Source organism: Zonotrichia albicollis, chromosome 17 (genome assembly GCF_047830755.1).
Source record: "Zonotrichia albicollis isolate bZonAlb1 chromosome 17, bZonAlb1.hap1, whole genome shotgun sequence".
NCBI classification, from domain to species: Eukaryota; Metazoa; Chordata; class Aves; order Passeriformes; family Passerellidae; genus Zonotrichia; species Zonotrichia albicollis.
Genome location: NC_133835.1, coordinates 7533466 through 7550514, shown reverse-complemented (window position 1 = coordinate 7550514; position 17049 = coordinate 7533466). Strand labels below are relative to the sequence as shown.

The 17049-nt window shown below is 37.2% G+C and overlaps 1 protein-coding gene across 7 annotated transcripts in view; it reads left to right on the top strand.

The window, feature by feature from the left end:
• The window catches only part of ZMYND8 (zinc finger MYND-type containing 8), a 43851-nt gene extending 27560 nt beyond the window's left edge, over window positions 1–16291 (top strand). For all 7 annotated transcript variants that reach the window (XM_005491287.4, XM_005491286.4, XM_026796002.2 and 4 more), the window contains exons 7-21: window positions 1049–1136; window positions 1755–1810; window positions 2253–2330; window positions 3353–3468; window positions 4504–4985; window positions 5374–5514; window positions 7977–8129; window positions 9179–9682; window positions 10498–10869; window positions 12441–12631; window positions 13178–13258; window positions 14325–14403; window positions 14925–15164; window positions 15311–15468; window positions 15756–16291. In XM_005491287.4, coding sequence (XP_005491344.1) covers window positions 1049–1136; window positions 1755–1810; window positions 2253–2330; window positions 3353–3468; window positions 4504–4985; window positions 5374–5514; window positions 7977–8129; window positions 9179–9682; window positions 10498–10869; window positions 12441–12631; window positions 13178–13258; window positions 14325–14403; window positions 14925–15164; window positions 15311–15468; window positions 15756–15770 — 2754 coding nt within the window. In that variant the 3' untranslated portion in view covers window positions 15771–16291. The remainder of the gene's footprint in view (window positions 1–1048; window positions 1137–1754; window positions 1811–2252; window positions 2331–3352; window positions 3469–4503; window positions 4986–5373; window positions 5515–7976; window positions 8130–9178; window positions 9683–10497; window positions 10870–12440; window positions 12632–13177; window positions 13259–14324; window positions 14404–14924; window positions 15165–15310; window positions 15469–15755) is intronic.
• The last annotated feature ends 758 nt before the right edge of the window (window positions 16292–17049 follow it).

Genomic DNA, 17049 nt, shown 5'->3' with positions numbered 1-17049 from the left:
AATAGTGTGAGTAAGACAAGCTTACACTGCTGACTTCTTCTATTAAATTCATCTGATTCCATGAATGATCTCCAGGAGGGACTTCTTAAAGCAGGATTTTCATTTGATCATTATGTTGTGTTACGGTTTATTTGATCATTATGGATCACTGGTTCATTAATTAGGGACCATTTGATGTATATCCAGGGGTCATTCCTGACTCATTTTACTGATCATTCAACAAATACTGTAATCTCCACTGCACCTGAGGTGTAGAAGAAAAAAGAAACTGTCAAGAGGTGGATAATGGAACTTTCATTCTCAGTTCAATAGTAATTTGAAAGTACATATAATGAAGAAATTCTCCATTGCTTAATGAAGAGTGAAGCATTGCAGAGCTTTGTTCTGTCAGGACCTGGTGAAGAGACAACTTTTCATTCTCTGTGTCCTTACAAAGGAGGCTGATGCCTTTATGGTTAAAAAACCACGGGACTAATTTTATTTAATCAAATTGCTTTACCCACTAGTAGACTCTAACATCAAACATATTTTCTAATGTACTGTGACCAGTATTTTTTCTGGGTCTTGCTGTGGAGGGATAATACATCAGTAGAAGAAACCAAAGACTTTTCTGCAGAAACATTGTGTTCCTAACACTGTTAGAAAACATGTTTTTTTTTGGAAATGTTTGAGATGTTGATCTAAATAATTCACTATTTACATTTAATTTAGACAGTTAATACATTTTCAGGGCAGTCAAAAGGCACCTTGAATTTGAGAGATTCTTAAGCATTTAGAATCATAATTGTGCAGTAAACAAATATCATGGAATCACAGACTGGTTTGGGTTGGAAGAACCTTTAAAGCTCATCTCCTTCCAGCCCCATGCTGTGGACAAGGACACTTTCCACAGGACCAGGTTGCTCAGAGCCCTGTCCAGCCTGGCCTTGAACACCTCCAGGGGTCAGTTTTATTTATTGTATGACTGATAGAACACAGCACTCAGGAAGAAGCTGTCACTTTTTACTGATTTCTGTTTCCTGATACATTTTTAATTTCTTGTTTCCAGAATGTTAAAAAGAAAATGTACGGTTGCACTGAAGCATTTTTGGCTGATGCCAAATGGATTTTGCACAACTGCATTATTTACAATGGGGGTAGGTATTAATGTGTACTTACATCCTCAGATATGAAACTTTGACATAGTTAAAGTCATGGAGCAATTTGTGGACTTCTACACTGAAAGTGCCTTCCTGTTAATAACCATAAAAACAACAATTTTTTTTACTAAGTGGAATAAATAAAACTATAGGGGCAGATACAACCTGTCCTGTCACTTACTCATTCCACCTTAGAGAAAACATTTCAAATGAGGTAGAATCATGCAATGGTTTAGGTCTTAAATGATCTGATCCAATCTGCCTCATCTAGTTCCAACCCCTGAATTACTTTAATGTTTTGCATCATACAGCGCTTAATTGAGACATAATTGAGAAGATCATACAGCAAACCCCTCATTGAAAGAGTGTGTCAGTGGTGGGAAGACTTCAACAGGCTAAAAAAGGAGCATTTAAAGATTATTAAATGTTACATTGAGAAAAAAGTGCTGATGTTCTGCTTTTGCAAGCATTTAGTTAATGCATATGTTTTTACATAGTTTTTTTAGATGTTCTCTTTTGTTTTTACAGATGACTTTTATATCTGAAAACTGTTGATTTTATCATAGTTCTGCTATAACAATTTTCTTGGTTTAAAGCATTTTATTATTTCCTCAGGAAATCACAAATTGACACAAACAGCAAAAGTCATCATCAAGATCTGTGAGCATGAGGTATGAGTGCCCCAATTAAATTAATTGTTCTGTGTGTTTAGTGTTCCATTCATGTATTTGTGAGTGACTGACTTAGTACATATTTTCCAAGATATATATTCCAGATTTATAATTTTTGTAGGTTTCCTTACATTGAGGTATGCGTATCTATAGCCTAAAGAATGGCATTTGGGCAAAAGAATTGCTTATATGTCTTCCACAAGGATATTTACTATTTATAATTAAGCCTTGTGGGGAGGGAAGAAGAGAAAGTGGATTTATAGATTCTGCTCAAAGGCATCTATCCTGTTAATAAATATTTGGAGCTGGAAAAAGAGACCAACATCTTCTGATGCATAGATGTTCTCTTACTGTAACAATATGATTTTCCTCTGAATAAATGCAAATGACCATCCTTTGGATACTGTTTAATCTCTCCAATAACTTTGCTTTTTCTTTCCAGATGAATGAAATTGAAGTATGTCCGGAATGTTATTTAGCTGCTTGCCAAAAACGCGAGAACTGGTTTTGTGAGCCTTGTGTAAGTTGAGAATTGTGGTGGTCTAGCTACTACATTAAACTAGCAGTTCTCAGTTGACTGTTATCCCCTCCTTTTTTTAACCTGTGGTGGTTACTGAGTCAAGGAAAGCTGCTGCAGTTTGTTTACCAAGCAGCTTGTGCTGGCATATCATCCTTGTGGAGTCAGACTGTCTCAAATTACTTAGCTGTAAGATTGCAGGTTTTCACAATAGGATTGATCCAGTCAGAAATAATTGTAAAGGCTGTCAGCAATCAGTTCACAAGTTCTTTGTCCTGAAATATATGGTAACTGCCTTGTACCAGCAGTGCTTATGTGTGGTACCCTCAGTGCTTGGAGGATATCTGAAATGTGAACATCTTTTTCTGCAGATGTGCATCAGTTGAGACTTGCTTTTTCTTTCATGATCTATTGATAGGTTGTCTGTTTCCTGTATAATATTGAATAAAATTTGGGAAGACACCTTAAGAGTCTCAAGTAGAAGTGTGTAATCCATCAAGTTCTTTCTTGGACTGTCCTGGTTTCAGCTGGAATAAGAGTTCCTTTTCTTCTTAGCAGCTGGAACAGTGCTGTATTTTTATTTAGTATGAAAATAATGTTGATGACACACTGATGTTTTGGTTGTTGCTAAGTAGTGCTTACCCTAAGTAAAGGACTTTTTAGTGTCTTATGATCTGCCAAGACACAAGCCTTAGTAAAAATTACAGCATTTCAAAGATTGGCTCTAGCCTAACTTATGTTGTGCTATATATTTGGAGGGGACAAATAAAAAATAAATTAGTAAAGAAGTGCAATTACTAGTGGTTTAGTTAAGGATGTGTAAAGTTTAGCAAGTGTTTTTAATATAATTTTATAATTTTGTCCTCTTAGGGTTTATTTTGTTTATATTAAAATGGAATTTTGTATATGGCAAATGCCTTGAATCTAAGCAATCCATGCAAATTAAAAAAAATCATGTTTATTTGCCGATTTGAAGCTAGTACTGCTTAACATTTTCTTACTGTGTATTTTGCTTCTTCCTCTAGAGCAATCCCCACCCTTTGGTCTGGGCTAAACTCAAAGGCTTTCCATTCTGGCCTGCTAAAGCACTGAGGGATAAAGATGGGCAAGTCGATGCCCGTTTCTTTGGCCAACATGACAGGTGGGAGTTGAACAAAAGGATGTCTTTGGCTGTCCTTAAGAAATTTACGTTGAAATTTTGTGTGCTTGCAAGTTTTTGGATCCTGTCTTTAGAAACTTGACTCTAACAAAAACTGTAATACTGTAGCAAACACAGTTTTAGTTCCTTACATGATTGTAAGATACATCCATAATCTGATGAATGTGCAGCTTAATTCCTGTGCTTGGTGCCGTGCTGGGGAGAACTATAGTTCTTAAAGGTTGAAGAAACCAATGAAGTCATTTATGTTATCTAAACATTATGGGAATATATATGTATACACCTGTAGGTTTAAAAATACAGAAATATAGCCTGTGTTGAAAATGCCAGTTTTGCTCTGAAGGGAGTTCTCTGTACTTGTGAATCCTCTGCTTAGATGGACACAGCCATGATGAATACAAGTTGATTTGTCATGAATTAGAAATATAAATCTATAATAATGTGTAAAAAAGCCAACTATACCAGACCATGGAATAATTAAGTCAAAGTTCCTGCTGGTTTAGGGTCTTGGGAGGCAATTTCAGGGTCTGCTTCATTTAATGATAAATAAAATCTCTCCAGTACTTGCTGATGGAACTTTTCCTGGCACTGAGGAATTTGGCCAACCTGGCTTGCGGTGTGAAATGTTTCTAAGAAGGCACTTGTGAAGTATTCAATTCCTTACCTGCTTTTTACATTTTTGTGCTATGACAGACTGTTTAGCAATGGTTGACTTGCAGTTACATAGACTGTTCCAATTAGGAATATTTTTTCATTTGGCCAGTGTTAAGTCATGTTTTGTTGCTACTGGGTAAAGTAAAATAAGCCACTGATAGTCCAAGGCATGCAACTTGCTTACCTACAAAACTAAGCACTGAAATATTAAAATAATGTAATTATGGTTCTTTAAAATTATCTAGCTACTCATATCTTTATGAATAGGCAAAAATAAATTAGTATTTGCATAAAAGCTGGCAATGTCAATTCACAGTATGAAATGTAGTTATATTATCTTTTATTTTTCTATTTTATATATAGGGCCTGGGTTCCAATAAATAATTGCTACCTCATGTCTAAAGAAATTCCTTTTTCTGTGAAAAAGACTAAAAGCATCTTCAATAGTGCAATGCAAGAAATGGAGGTTTATGTTGATAACATTCGTAGAAAATTTGGAGTATTTAATTATGCACCTTTCCGGACACCATATACTCCCAACAATCAATACCAAATGTTGTTAGACCCTGCAAACCCAGCTGCTGGAACTGCAAAGACAGACAAACAAGAGAAAATCAAACTAAATTTTGATATGACAGCATCACCCAAGATCCTGATGAGCAAGTCCATGCTGGGCAGTAGCACAGGTCGCAGGATTTCACTGACAGATATGCCACGGTCACCCATGAGTACAAACTCCTCAGTTCACACTGGCTCTGATGTTGAACAGGATGCAGAGAAAAAAGCAACTTCCAGTCATTTTAGTGCCAGTGAGGAATCCATGGACTTCATTGAGAAAAATACAGGTAAAAAATAAAAAGGAGGTATAGAGCTTTGGAAATGGACTAGTTTTATTCCGTGTACTTTTTAATGATAGGCTGTGTTATGACTATCATTAAAAGATAGTCTATGGCTATCATGGACTATGCTATGACTATGGCTGTTTATGAAGAAATTTTTTAAAAAGAGATGCATTTAACTTTCAGTATCACAGATAAGAAAGAACTGTTCTTTCTATCACCTTGAGAAGGAATGAATAATTTTGAAAAGTGACTAAACCCGTTCAATTTAAATAGAAGAAATAGTTGTAACTATTAAAGTGAATGCAGAGTGGAAATAAATAAAAAAAATATAATTTTCATGAGTAGTTGTTCTGATTTTAAATCTGTCTTTATTAATTTTCTACTTTTTCAGCTTCTCCAGCGCCAACAAGAACAGGTCAATCAGGGAGCTTGTCAGGCAGCCCCAAACCTTTCTCTCCTCAAGCATCAACGCCAATTTCTGCTAAGCAAGAAAGAACTTCCACGCCAGGAAGCATTCTGAATCTTAACCTTGGTTAGTTCTGATGTTTGAAAACCTAATATTCTTATAGCTGAAAAAATTATGGTGGTGTCAGTGCAGCATAATATAAACAAATGTGCTTGTATGTGACTTTAAACGAGCAAAGGTCTTTAAATGAGGCACAAATGTAATTATTGTTTTATCAGATTTACTGGGTTTTTTATCTTGTAAAAGAAAGTTTCCATTATTGTTTCTTGTTGATGAAAGGAAGTAGTTAAAGGATAATTTTTTTCTCAGCTGAACTGTAAAAATGAATGTGTCTAAACAGTAGGTAAGTTTCTAAAGGTTGTAATGACATGAACATTGCTGCTCTTCACCACTCAGTCTCTCTCAAGTGAATTGCTGGCAAGGTTTTCTTGTGATCTTTAGGATTTAGGATTTACTAGGGCTTCTCTCTTGCTGCCTTCACATCACCTCCTCACTGACCATCCCTCTCTAGGGAGATAGATGGATGAAAGGAATTAGCAGAATTCTTGAAGTCTTGAAACTCCCTAGAAGTAAATTTTGGGATTGTGGAATTTTGAAAGATGTAGGTAAGTATTAAGCTGGTAAAATAGTCCTGCAAGCAGAACATGTAAATCAGTTTCCTCAGTCATGCTTTGTTCCTGTGAGTGTTCTGATTCAGTTCTGGTTGCTATTTACCTCTGTGTAATATTACACAGAGACCCAGGATTTTGCCCCCTTGGTGTTAGCCAGGTACTTCAGGAAAGATTAAGTTCAAATAATGAATTCATGTCTTCAGTGCCTTACAGGTATTCTGATTCTGGATACAAGCTCACAAGTCTATTTTTCAGTGGGTCATATGTGAGGACCTAATTGTAGAATTAATTTATTCTGCTGCACTGCAGCTGTTTGTCACCTCACCTGAGGTGACAATGCATTTGGAAAAACATTAAGAAATGCATAGTGCTGCAGTTGTTTGAGTCTCAGATGGGAGACATCAGGTGGAACACTTTGAATAAATAGCATAGGTTGGAAAGTCTGATGTTATGGTCCATGAGTAATGGGTTTTTCTCAGGTTTAGGGGAATTTCCTTTATTATATGTCTAGTTTTTGGTGATGAGAGTGAGCAACCCTTCTTCATTTAATAGTATCAGCTGTGCCAGGCATGTGTTCTTCTGTGGATATTAGAATTTTTCCAATATAACTCGTAGTACTTCATTGTCATATGTGATGTGAACAGAGTTTCTCTCTACAAAAACAAAAGTGAGAGTCCAGAAAACAGACACTTTGTATCCTCAGAAAAGTGCTAGGAGGATTCTGTGGTCTGCAATTGAGCAAAAAGGAAGGAAAAATAACAGAAATGAACCATCTGTTGCTACAATGGCACACTTGATAATTGACATATACTGAGAAATGTGTTATTCTATCTTGAATTTACTAATTTATCCAGTGAAATAATCTACTTTTTTATGTATTCTCATGACCTAAGTTTTGTATTTTAAATAATGACTATAAAGATTTTATGTGTCTTATAATATTCTAAAGATTTTATTTCTATTTAATTTTCTGTGTGAAGGTAGTAGTTAAATAACAGCAGTAGTTTGGTAGAAGTGCTGTCAGACAGCTTTACAAACCTGGATGGGGATTTCTTGATAAATTCACATTGGTGGAGAAAATGACCCCATAACTGATACATGTGTTTTGTGTGTGAAGAGAGGAAGAATCCATTTTTTGTAGTAAAGTCATTTTAGAGTTACTATTTACCCCACAATTAGAAAAAAATTGCAGTATGTTGCAGATTGTCTGCATTGCTCTTTGGTGAAATGTGTTTTCTCAGGGTTTCTGTGGTTGAGATGACCTTGAGGTGTTAGAAAGTCTCTTTTTCCCAGCCCTGAGATTGAAGAAGGAGTTAGGATTCTTCAGCTGTGGTTTTCAAGGTTGTTTATTCTCTATTATCTAGAACATTCTTTTCCTGACCTGCTGAGGTCTGTCTGTGGCACACTGACTGCCCCAGAGGCGGTGTTATCTTTTTATACTAAAAAACTACATGTACATTATTTACAAGAATTTTCCAATACCTATTACCTATGTTAGACAGTGTGTTTCTACTCTAAACCAATCCAAAAGTTTCACCATCACCCAGAAGATGGAGGCTTGGAAGAAGGAAGAAGGACAAGGCACACCCAAATCCCTCTATCTTGGCTTCTAAACCCCCATTTTAAAAACCCAAAATTTTACTTTTTCACCCTGTGACAAACTAGCTATCATTCTACTTAAACTCTCATGGCTTGAGAGTTGACCATATAAAGTTGGTAATTTTTTCCATGGGATAAAATCAAAGGCACAGGTGTCTTTGGCTTCGTGCCAAGGTCTCTGAGCCCTTTGCCAGGGACTTGAGCCATCCAGGGCAGCCAGAGGGATCCCCGACAGTGGGTTCTGACAGTGTTTTATCTGGATAGCTATCTTGGTTCTTTGTGTAAAATCTTTGTTCTGAGCTGTGTTTGTTGTTGCAGATCGCAGCAAGGCCGAGATGGATCTGAAGGAGCTGAGTGAGTCGGTGCAGCAGCAGAGCACCCCGGTGCAGCTCATCTCCCCCAAGCGCCAGATCCGCAGCAGGTTCCAGCTCAACCTTGACAAGACCATCGAGAGCTGTAAGGCACAGCTGGGTGAGTGTCCCTCCACAACTGCAGCCACATTTCTCCTCACACAGAAAAGCAAGGCACAGTTCTTCCCAAAAATATTTCTGGGTTTTACGTTCTTTGAATATCAGAAAGGAAAACCAATTCTTATCTCATTTGCTGTGCCTGTGTTAGTGCAAAAGTAGAATGCAATATGGAGATTGTTTACCCAGAGTGATGGTGTTTTGTTTCCTTGGCCTATCAGGGTCAAGTGTGTGTGTGTTTGTTGGGACTGTGTGCAGAGTTGAGTGCTTGGCAGGTTCAGTTTTAGATGTATAGAATAATGTAGTATAATAAAGTAATTAATTAGCCCTCTGATAGCCATGGAGTTCTCCTCATCATTCCTCCTTCAGCGAGGCCTGCGACCAACCACCTATAAAGACACTCAAATTGGAGGTCAAACAAGTTTTTGGATGGTAAAATCATAAATATTTCATGTTTTAAAACAAGAGTAGAGAATATTCAAGCTCTTTGAGGCGAGTAGAATGCACTGAGCTAGTTTGTTTTAAAACACAATGAAACCTGATACTTCAAATTTTCCTTTCATCTTCTAATCAGTTTTGGTACCATTCTTATGTAGATAGTATGAGAGGATTATAGTCTTATCTGCTTTGCATGTTGAAAAATTAGAGAATTCTGCCTAAATTCTGTCAGTTGCACAAAGTACAATGAATGTAAGTAACTAATGATAATCAGGTGAATAGTGTTGCTGATTTTTAAGGTGACTTCTTGTGGATAAAATAGTTCACTTTTGTATTTGCCAGCATTGGGCCCTGAATTGAACAATAGACCTTGCAGGTAGTGGGAAAAAGCAGTGAAAGGAGGGCTATTGAATGAAATAAAAATATTAATTGGAGTATGTAGAAGTTCATTTTTATACATTATGGTGCTGGGATAGGGCACTAAGCTTTGTAGCTTAAGGACTGATAGTTAAGGTAATGGTATGTGTACACTTTGTTCCAGTATATAGAGTATTTTCTTGGTAATGTCAGTCAGTCTGATGTCAGCATGGAATGTACTTTCCTTCCCACAATTAGGAATAAATGAAATATCTGAAGCTGTTTATACTGCAGTAGAACACAGTGACTCTGAAGATTCAGAAAAATCTGATACCAGTGACAGTGAATATAGTGATGAGGATCAGAAATCAAAGAATGATCAAGAGGATGGGGAGGACAAGGAAGGTGCAAGAAGTGACAAAGAATCATTGAGCTTGAAAAAAAAACCTAAGCCTCCAGCACAGAATGAAGACAAGGAGGAACTTAAAAGCACAAGTCCAGAAGTGGAGAAAACGGAAGAACCGGTCAAGGAAAAGGCTGTTTCAGACACTGAAAAAGAATTTTCTGAAAAGGGAAAGAGTTTACAGCATCCTGCAAAAGAAAAGCTGAAAGGGAAAGATGAAACAGACTCTCCAACTGTGCATCTAGGACTGGACTCTGATTCTGAGAGTGAACTTGTCATCGATCTAGGAGATGATCATTGTGCTCGTGAAGGAAGGAAAAACAAGAAAGAATCTAAAGAATCTTCTCCTAAACAAGATGGTAGGATGAAATTATTTCCTTTTGTTTACCCTGTTCTGTTCTTACCAAAGGTAGAATTGCCACCTTTAGTTTTGCATTAAGATAAAAATTGTTTTAATACAGATATTTTTAGGAGTCATTGTTCATCTTTTGTGACTATGAAAAAGGTTTTCAGTGGCTATTGTAGTTTCTGGTTTAAACACAGTTTTACTGTTTCCTTTCAGCAGAATGGAACTATGAATATCCATAATTTTTGCTGGGCAGGAACCAGCACTTGGCCTTATTGATCTGATTAAGTTGTCCCAACCCCTTGATTCACTCTGTCAAGATCTTTGCAGAGCCTTCCTGCCCTTGAGCAGATCAACACCCCTGCCCACTGTGGTGTCATCTGAATTTGGTTATCAATGTTAGTTCACTGTTGTTTAGAAAGTTTATAGTTTATAAAGTTTATAGTTTCTTCTGAAGAAACTATAAATTGAAGAAACAGACATTAATCCTTTAGAATGTTTTTTCTCCTGAAAGAAATTGAGATGACAGGTGAAAGTGGTAAGGCAGAAACACCCTAACAAGTGCTAACCTCTCACATATCTTTTGAATGAGGTCAGGCTGGTTTTTCTTGGTTTTGTACTTCTTGTTTTGCTTAGCCACTGATGCATCTGATTTGCCACCACTTTCAACTAGACTGAAATGACTTTACTTGTAGAATATTGATACTTTTGAGGAAAACAATTCAAAGCAGACTGGAAGGTATATATAACAGTTCCAAAAACTAGATGGAAAATTACAAATCAGATGTGTTGGTGAAAAGCAGGCATAACATTTTATGTTTTGTTTAGTTGTAGGTAAAACTCCACCTTCCTCCAGTGCAAGCACCCAGCCTCTACCAGAAACTCCAGTGCTCACCCGCTCTGCATCACAGACCCCCCCAGCTGGTGTGACAGCAACCACCAGTGCTGCTTCTACTGTCAGTGCTCCCTCTGCTGCCACAGGGAGCCCTGTGAAAAAGCAGAGGCCTCTGCTGCCCAAGGAAACCGCCCCTGCTGTGCAGAGGGTGGTGTGGAATTCTTCAAATAAATTCCAGACGTCTTCTCAGAAGTGGCACATGCAGAAGGTACAGAGGCAGCAGCAGCAGCAGAGCCAGCAGTCTCAGTCACAGCAGCCTCAGTCCTCTCAGGGGACAAGATACCAGACAAGACAAGCAGTTAAAGGTACACACTTTTCTGACTCAAATGTGCCTGTGGTGCCATAATTCCCCAGTAGTGATCCCTGTGCTCCAGGGTGCCCAGCCAAGAGTTCTTCTGTATAAACAAAATCTCAAAGTGTGCTTCTACTCTGATGAGGGTCTTTAGTATGAAAGTTACTCACTATACTTGGTCTTTCTGCTGTGTATTTAGAGTCATGTCTTCTTATTTTAATGATCAAAAAATTGTGTGTCTGTGTAAATATTTTTGCTTTTCATAGCTATAACAGATTTGGAAGGGTGAACTGAATAATTTTCTGGATCACATGCTAAAACCATTAACTATTCCACTTGCATGTTTACCAGTGTCACCTCAGTATCTACAAATTGCTTCCAGTTTTATCTGACAGATCTGAGAGGTTTTTCAGAGTATAATTTGACAACAATGAAATTACCCAGGCTCCAGGATTTGTCTTTGTTTAACAAGACTTTGATGTTGTTTAACAAGACTTTGATGCTCGTTTACTGAGCAAACAGCCCTGGCATTTCAGAATGTTTTCACAACTGTTTTCTCACCATCCCTTTGCTGGAGTCTTCACCAATAGCTGGGACAGGGTGACACAAGCCTCTGCTGCTGATGCTTCACTTAACAGCAACTTTATGTAAATCAGCTTCATTTGTCATTTCAAGTTAATAAACTGAAATGTTTATTGCTGTGCCTGATGAGGAGACATTCTCCACCCTGCTGATGCCACTGGCACACAGGTGATGTAGAGGAGAGAGGTTTGGTGATGGTTCACATAGAGACATTTACAGAGGCTCCTTTCTCTGGTCCCAGACTGCTTTTGTTTCTGTCATTTAAGCAGTGTTGAGGAAGTAGTATCTTTCTGCTTTTAGACTGCACAAATTGTTACAGAAATATGCAGTGAGGAAAAATAAATGTGAAAATTGGAGAAGTTAAATGCTAAACTTTAAATAGAATCATATTTTAATGCATACCTTAATAGTAAGGGTTAAACTTTGTGTTCAGCCCATGAGTTTGTTTTCTCAATATTGTTTACTGTTGAGCACATCATGGCAATGTTCCATCCTAAATATTATAGTTTGGAAATCTATCATGTGAAAACTATAAAATCTGTAGATTTCTTATATACTGAATTGGCATAAAGAAAAATATAGCACATAAAGATGAATAAATTGTTTATTTCAGTAATTCCACTACTGAGGATATTGGCAATGAAGACATCTTTTATAATATGAATCAGTAAAAATAGGTTGAAAAGTTTTATTCTTAAAAAAACACCATTTTAACAATACTCCAGCAGATAAGTCATTAGAACTGAGGGAGACTTCTGCACTGGCCAGTGTAAAATAAGTTTCAAAGTTATATTTACTTCATTACCTCTAAGCCTTACAATTATGTACAAGTTCAGTGGCTGAGCACTGTGTAATTAATCATTAGATGGCACCATTGTGTAAATAATACAAAGCTGAAATGGTTACATGCACACAGTGTAGTTAGCTATTGAAGGTAGAAATTTGCCTGTTGTTTTCATAATTCCTTGTGTGATTGATCCCCTCAATATTCTCTTTTCTTAGCTGTGCAGCAAAAAGAGATCACCCAGAGCACTTCCACATCCACTATAACCTTGGTCACAAGCACTCAGCCCATTTCCATGGTTACCAGCTCTGGATCTGCAAGCACACTTTCTTCTTCACTCAGCACAGACTTGCCAATTGCAACAGCGTCAGCTGATGTGGCTGCAGATATTGCTAAATACACCAGCAAAGTAAGTTCTGCAGGAAGGTTTTCATGAAGTTGTACCTTTCTTTTAAAGTTGTACCTGTATTTTAAAACACCCTGTAGTTTCATCAGGTGGGATAAATGTGTGTTCAGACATTAAAGAGATGCTAAATTGTTAAAAAGAAGGGATAGTCTCATCATAGTGACAGTGAAGGAAGGGATGTGAGCTTTCCATACTCTCTTAGATGCTTAGATTAAAAAAAATCAATGAATACTATGTATTTTTGCATTGAGTTTCTTCCCCAAATTCATGGTTATATATTTTTTGTTTATAAATGATATCAATAGCAATTTCTTAGAAAAGTAGAAGGTCAAGCAGATCACCTGTTCAGGACACATAAAAAATCAGACTCCTGATCAAAATTCTTGTGCTCTACCTTCTAAATAAGTAGAACCAAATAAATATCATATATTTAGAGAGAGAGAAGGGTAGCAATATAGGCTCCCAGTAGAGAAGTTGAAAGAAAATGAAAGTGGAAATCTATTAAAAATATATATCAAAGAATTATTTTCTCTTCTTTTTGTCTTTCAGATGATGGATGCCATCAAAGGAACAATGACTGAAATATATAATGATCTTTCAAAAAATACTACTGGAAGTACAATAGCTGAGGTTAGTGTAAGATTAAAAAACCCCTTCCCTTTTAAGTTTGAAAAATGGAAATTAGTATTTTTATATCTATTTAAATGTGCTACATAACTGTCTCTACAGTTTCATATATGGAGATTGTCAAGAGATAAGTAATTTCTGTGCTGTTTTAGAAGTAATGATTAGAATGGTGGAAAAAAACACTGAAAAAATACCAGGTGGGCTCTGTAAGATAAGCATTAAGCCATCAAACCCAGGTTCTTCAATCTTCTGTCAAGAATTTGCCTCCTTTTTTAAAATTGGAAATGAAGTTGTTTTTTTTGAAAATAAATTTTTTGTAAACTGTGTAGTGCAGAAGTTTATTACAACCATAGTTTTTAATACTTCTTTGAAATACTTAGAAACACTTTGCATTTTTAATGAAATGCTATACATTGCTTTTGATGTTTCCTAAGGGTAGGACTCAGTATGTTCTAAGGGGTTTTTTTAACCTTGAAAAAACAGATTAAGCAGTGCAAACTAAGAATAAATGGGAACAAATAAAGCTCAAAGTGTGAGGATTTGTTTACCTCCTTTAACCAAAATAAGGAAGTTAAAGTTTTGAGCAAAGATATTTGTATTCCTGATCCACAGTGAAATGGTAATCTTGCTTTTCTAAGCCTCATCTAGTTAAAATAAAATATATTAAATGTTAAAATAAAATATATTAAATGTTAAAATAAAAGACATTAAATGCCATGCTAATAAATGCAAACAGCACTGAGGAATAGGTTCTTGATTCCAGTCAGAAATTTGAGATGTGACAGTTTTAGAGGAATCAAATTTAACAGAAGTTAATATAAGTTTAACAGAAGTTTTTTGTCTTCAGAGAATCCTATGCTGTTTATGGTGAGCAAATCCAGCAAACAGATACTTAGAAGACTTCACACTTTGGTTTGGGGTTTAATATTGTCTTGTCCTCATGTTAATATGAAGGAGCCTTGATGTAAACAATGGCTCATTGCTTTGGGCATGGTTTTTTATATATTAATTATGTATTATACACCATGCCCTGTTTGTTATTACTAACTATTAAATTTTTAATATTTAGATTCGGCGTTTGAGGATTGAGATAGAAAAACTTCAATGGTTACATCAACAGGAACTTTCAGAAATGAAACATAATCTAGGTATGAAAATGACAGTCCAAAACACTGTCAGGTATTGTCCTACATAGAAAATGGAAATGCTTATAGTATGTTACCTTCATCACATTGTCCTTCTTGGAACTAGCACATTTGTTTTGTAAAGAAACTAAAATATGATGAACAAATGAGAGAAGAGATGGAATCCTCTGTATTTTCTGAATTTGGAGCAGAACAAAAGTTTGGGCTTGCAAAGACAAAGCACATTAGCAGCAGCTGCATATGTCCTTTTTGTGCTTACACTGTATTCTGGTTCTTTGTGGGACATCTAGAACTAAAGTGTTAAACAAATGGAAGGTAGTGGTTAAAAATCATGGTGCCGCAATAAGAAAAGATGGAAGACTTGCATTTGTTGAGTAGGTATGAAACAGATGCCCAAACTCAGGGAATACCTTGACTGCTAGCTTTAATTTCATATTGTCTTTAAACTTATGAATATTACTGTGTTTCCCCTTGCTGTTGGGGAGTGGAAAATGCAAACCCACCTTTCTCTGGATTCTGAGTAGAACTGACAATGGCTGAAATGCGTCAGAGCCTGGAACAGGAACGGGATCGTTTGATTGCTGAGGTGAAGAAGCAGCTGGAACTGGAAAAGCAGCAAGCAGTGGATGAGACCAAGAAGAAGCAATGGTGTGCCAACTGCAAGAAAGAGGCCATCTTTTATTGCTGTTGGAATACCAGCTACTGTGACTACCCCTGCCAACAAGCTCACTGGCCTGAGCACATGAAATCTTGCACACAGTCAGGTAATGGCGCCTCTTACACAGCTGGGGGGGTTTGGGTGGGTGGATGGATCTACAGTGACTCAGTTCTTTATGTGCAGATGGGACTCTGAGGAGGGACTGTGGCTCCCTTGAGTAGTGGCCTCATTCTCTTTTTTCCTTGATTTTAGCTACTGCGACACAGCAAGAAACAGATACTGAAATTAGCACAGAAACACTAAATAAATCCTCCCAGCCCAGCTCAAGCGTGCAGTCTACACCCACAGAAACAGCCAGCACTCCTAAGGAAAAGGAAGGTTCAGCTGATAAAAGCAAAGAGAGTGTTACAGTGAGTATCATTACTTCAGACAAGAATAATGTGTAAGATTTCTCTGAAACCTACCCCTAAAGGCTTCCCTGGATAAGCCAGGAATTTATAACTATTTATTTATTTTAAAGAGTGCGTTTTGGGGAGTGATAGAGAGTTGTGGTTTTTGTTCTTCATGTCGTAAAAAACCTCCTTCTGCCCTTTGGGAGCACCCTTTCCCTTTCACTAATCCCCAAAAAAACCTTGTGTTGGCTTGACTGATCCTTCCAGCCAAGGGGGACTGGACCTCTTTCTCTCTCTCTCTCCAGGACCCATCAGTGTAGCTTCTGGTCTGGATCTTTCGATACAAGTTGCCTTCTGATAAGCAATACTGACTGCAGCACTTCCAAGCCCTTCTTGCCTGGGGGTTCAGAGGCCAAGCTCAAGACCTGCATTCAAACCAACTTACTTTCTCACCACAGACTGCCATTAGGGTACCACAATGTTCCATAACACTGATACAACACTTCACCTGGATCTACGGTTAACGGAGCAGTTTTGAAATCCTCCATAGCATCTACTCTGATAGTTTTCAGTAGGCAAGGATGAGCAAATGCTCTAAAAAAAAAAAAGGGACTTAACATTGCATATATAGAAAATGTTTATAGAGAAGATTCTGCTTTATAGGTAGGGCTTGACTATTAGCAATTTTGGCATCAGTTTTTTTCTGCCCTTGCAAGATTTATTAAATGAAAAATTTTAGTGGGGGGGGATGGGGCTGATCCTTCAAACCCTTACACGTGATCCTCCACATCAGTAGGAGCCTTGTTGTATTTTAAAATATTAAAAGCAAACTAATTTTGTAGTATTGTGATTCCAGCATGATGTCTCATCGAGATAGTCCTGTAGAATTGGGAAGCATAGTAATTTAGAGAGCTGTGTTCATTTCTTGACACTTTTGCTACTGTCTGGTGTTAGATCTCTGGGCTTGAAATGTCATCTAAGGGAGTAACTTGGGGAACAGATTTGAAGGGGGGAAAAAGGAGGTGCTGTTTCACTTAAATGTTTTGATGAAGTTGGTTAAACTCGGGCTCACTCACTTAATGTTTGTATGCATTGTTATGGCAGCACAAGCTTTGTATTACTGGGGAAGTAGGGAATGTGAGACCTAAAACCTGCCAGGGAATATTACAGTTACACAGATATGGAATTGTTTTTATATAGATGTTCTACCTGAAACATCATGCTGTATACAATATCGTGTTCATAATCTGGATTTTGTTTTATTAACAAAGAAGTAACCTGTGAATTCATTAAGATGCAAATTTTTAACACAAAGAAAACATCCAACATAAATTGCATATCATAACAATAATAATGTAACAACTAGGTGGAATTTATGTACAAGCTGAGGCTTCTACTGAGGTTGCCTGTGCTGTCTCTGCAGATAGCAACAGGTGTGACAAGCACCCAGCCTATAAAACTGGTCCAGGTACCGCAGACCACCACCTATATTCCAACTACTCAACCCACAATTGTAAGTACAGCACCATCATTTAAAGTCTGCAGCAATGCTGTTCCTGGCATTAAAATTGCTCAGTATCTCTGGGGGGTTGTCTCTGT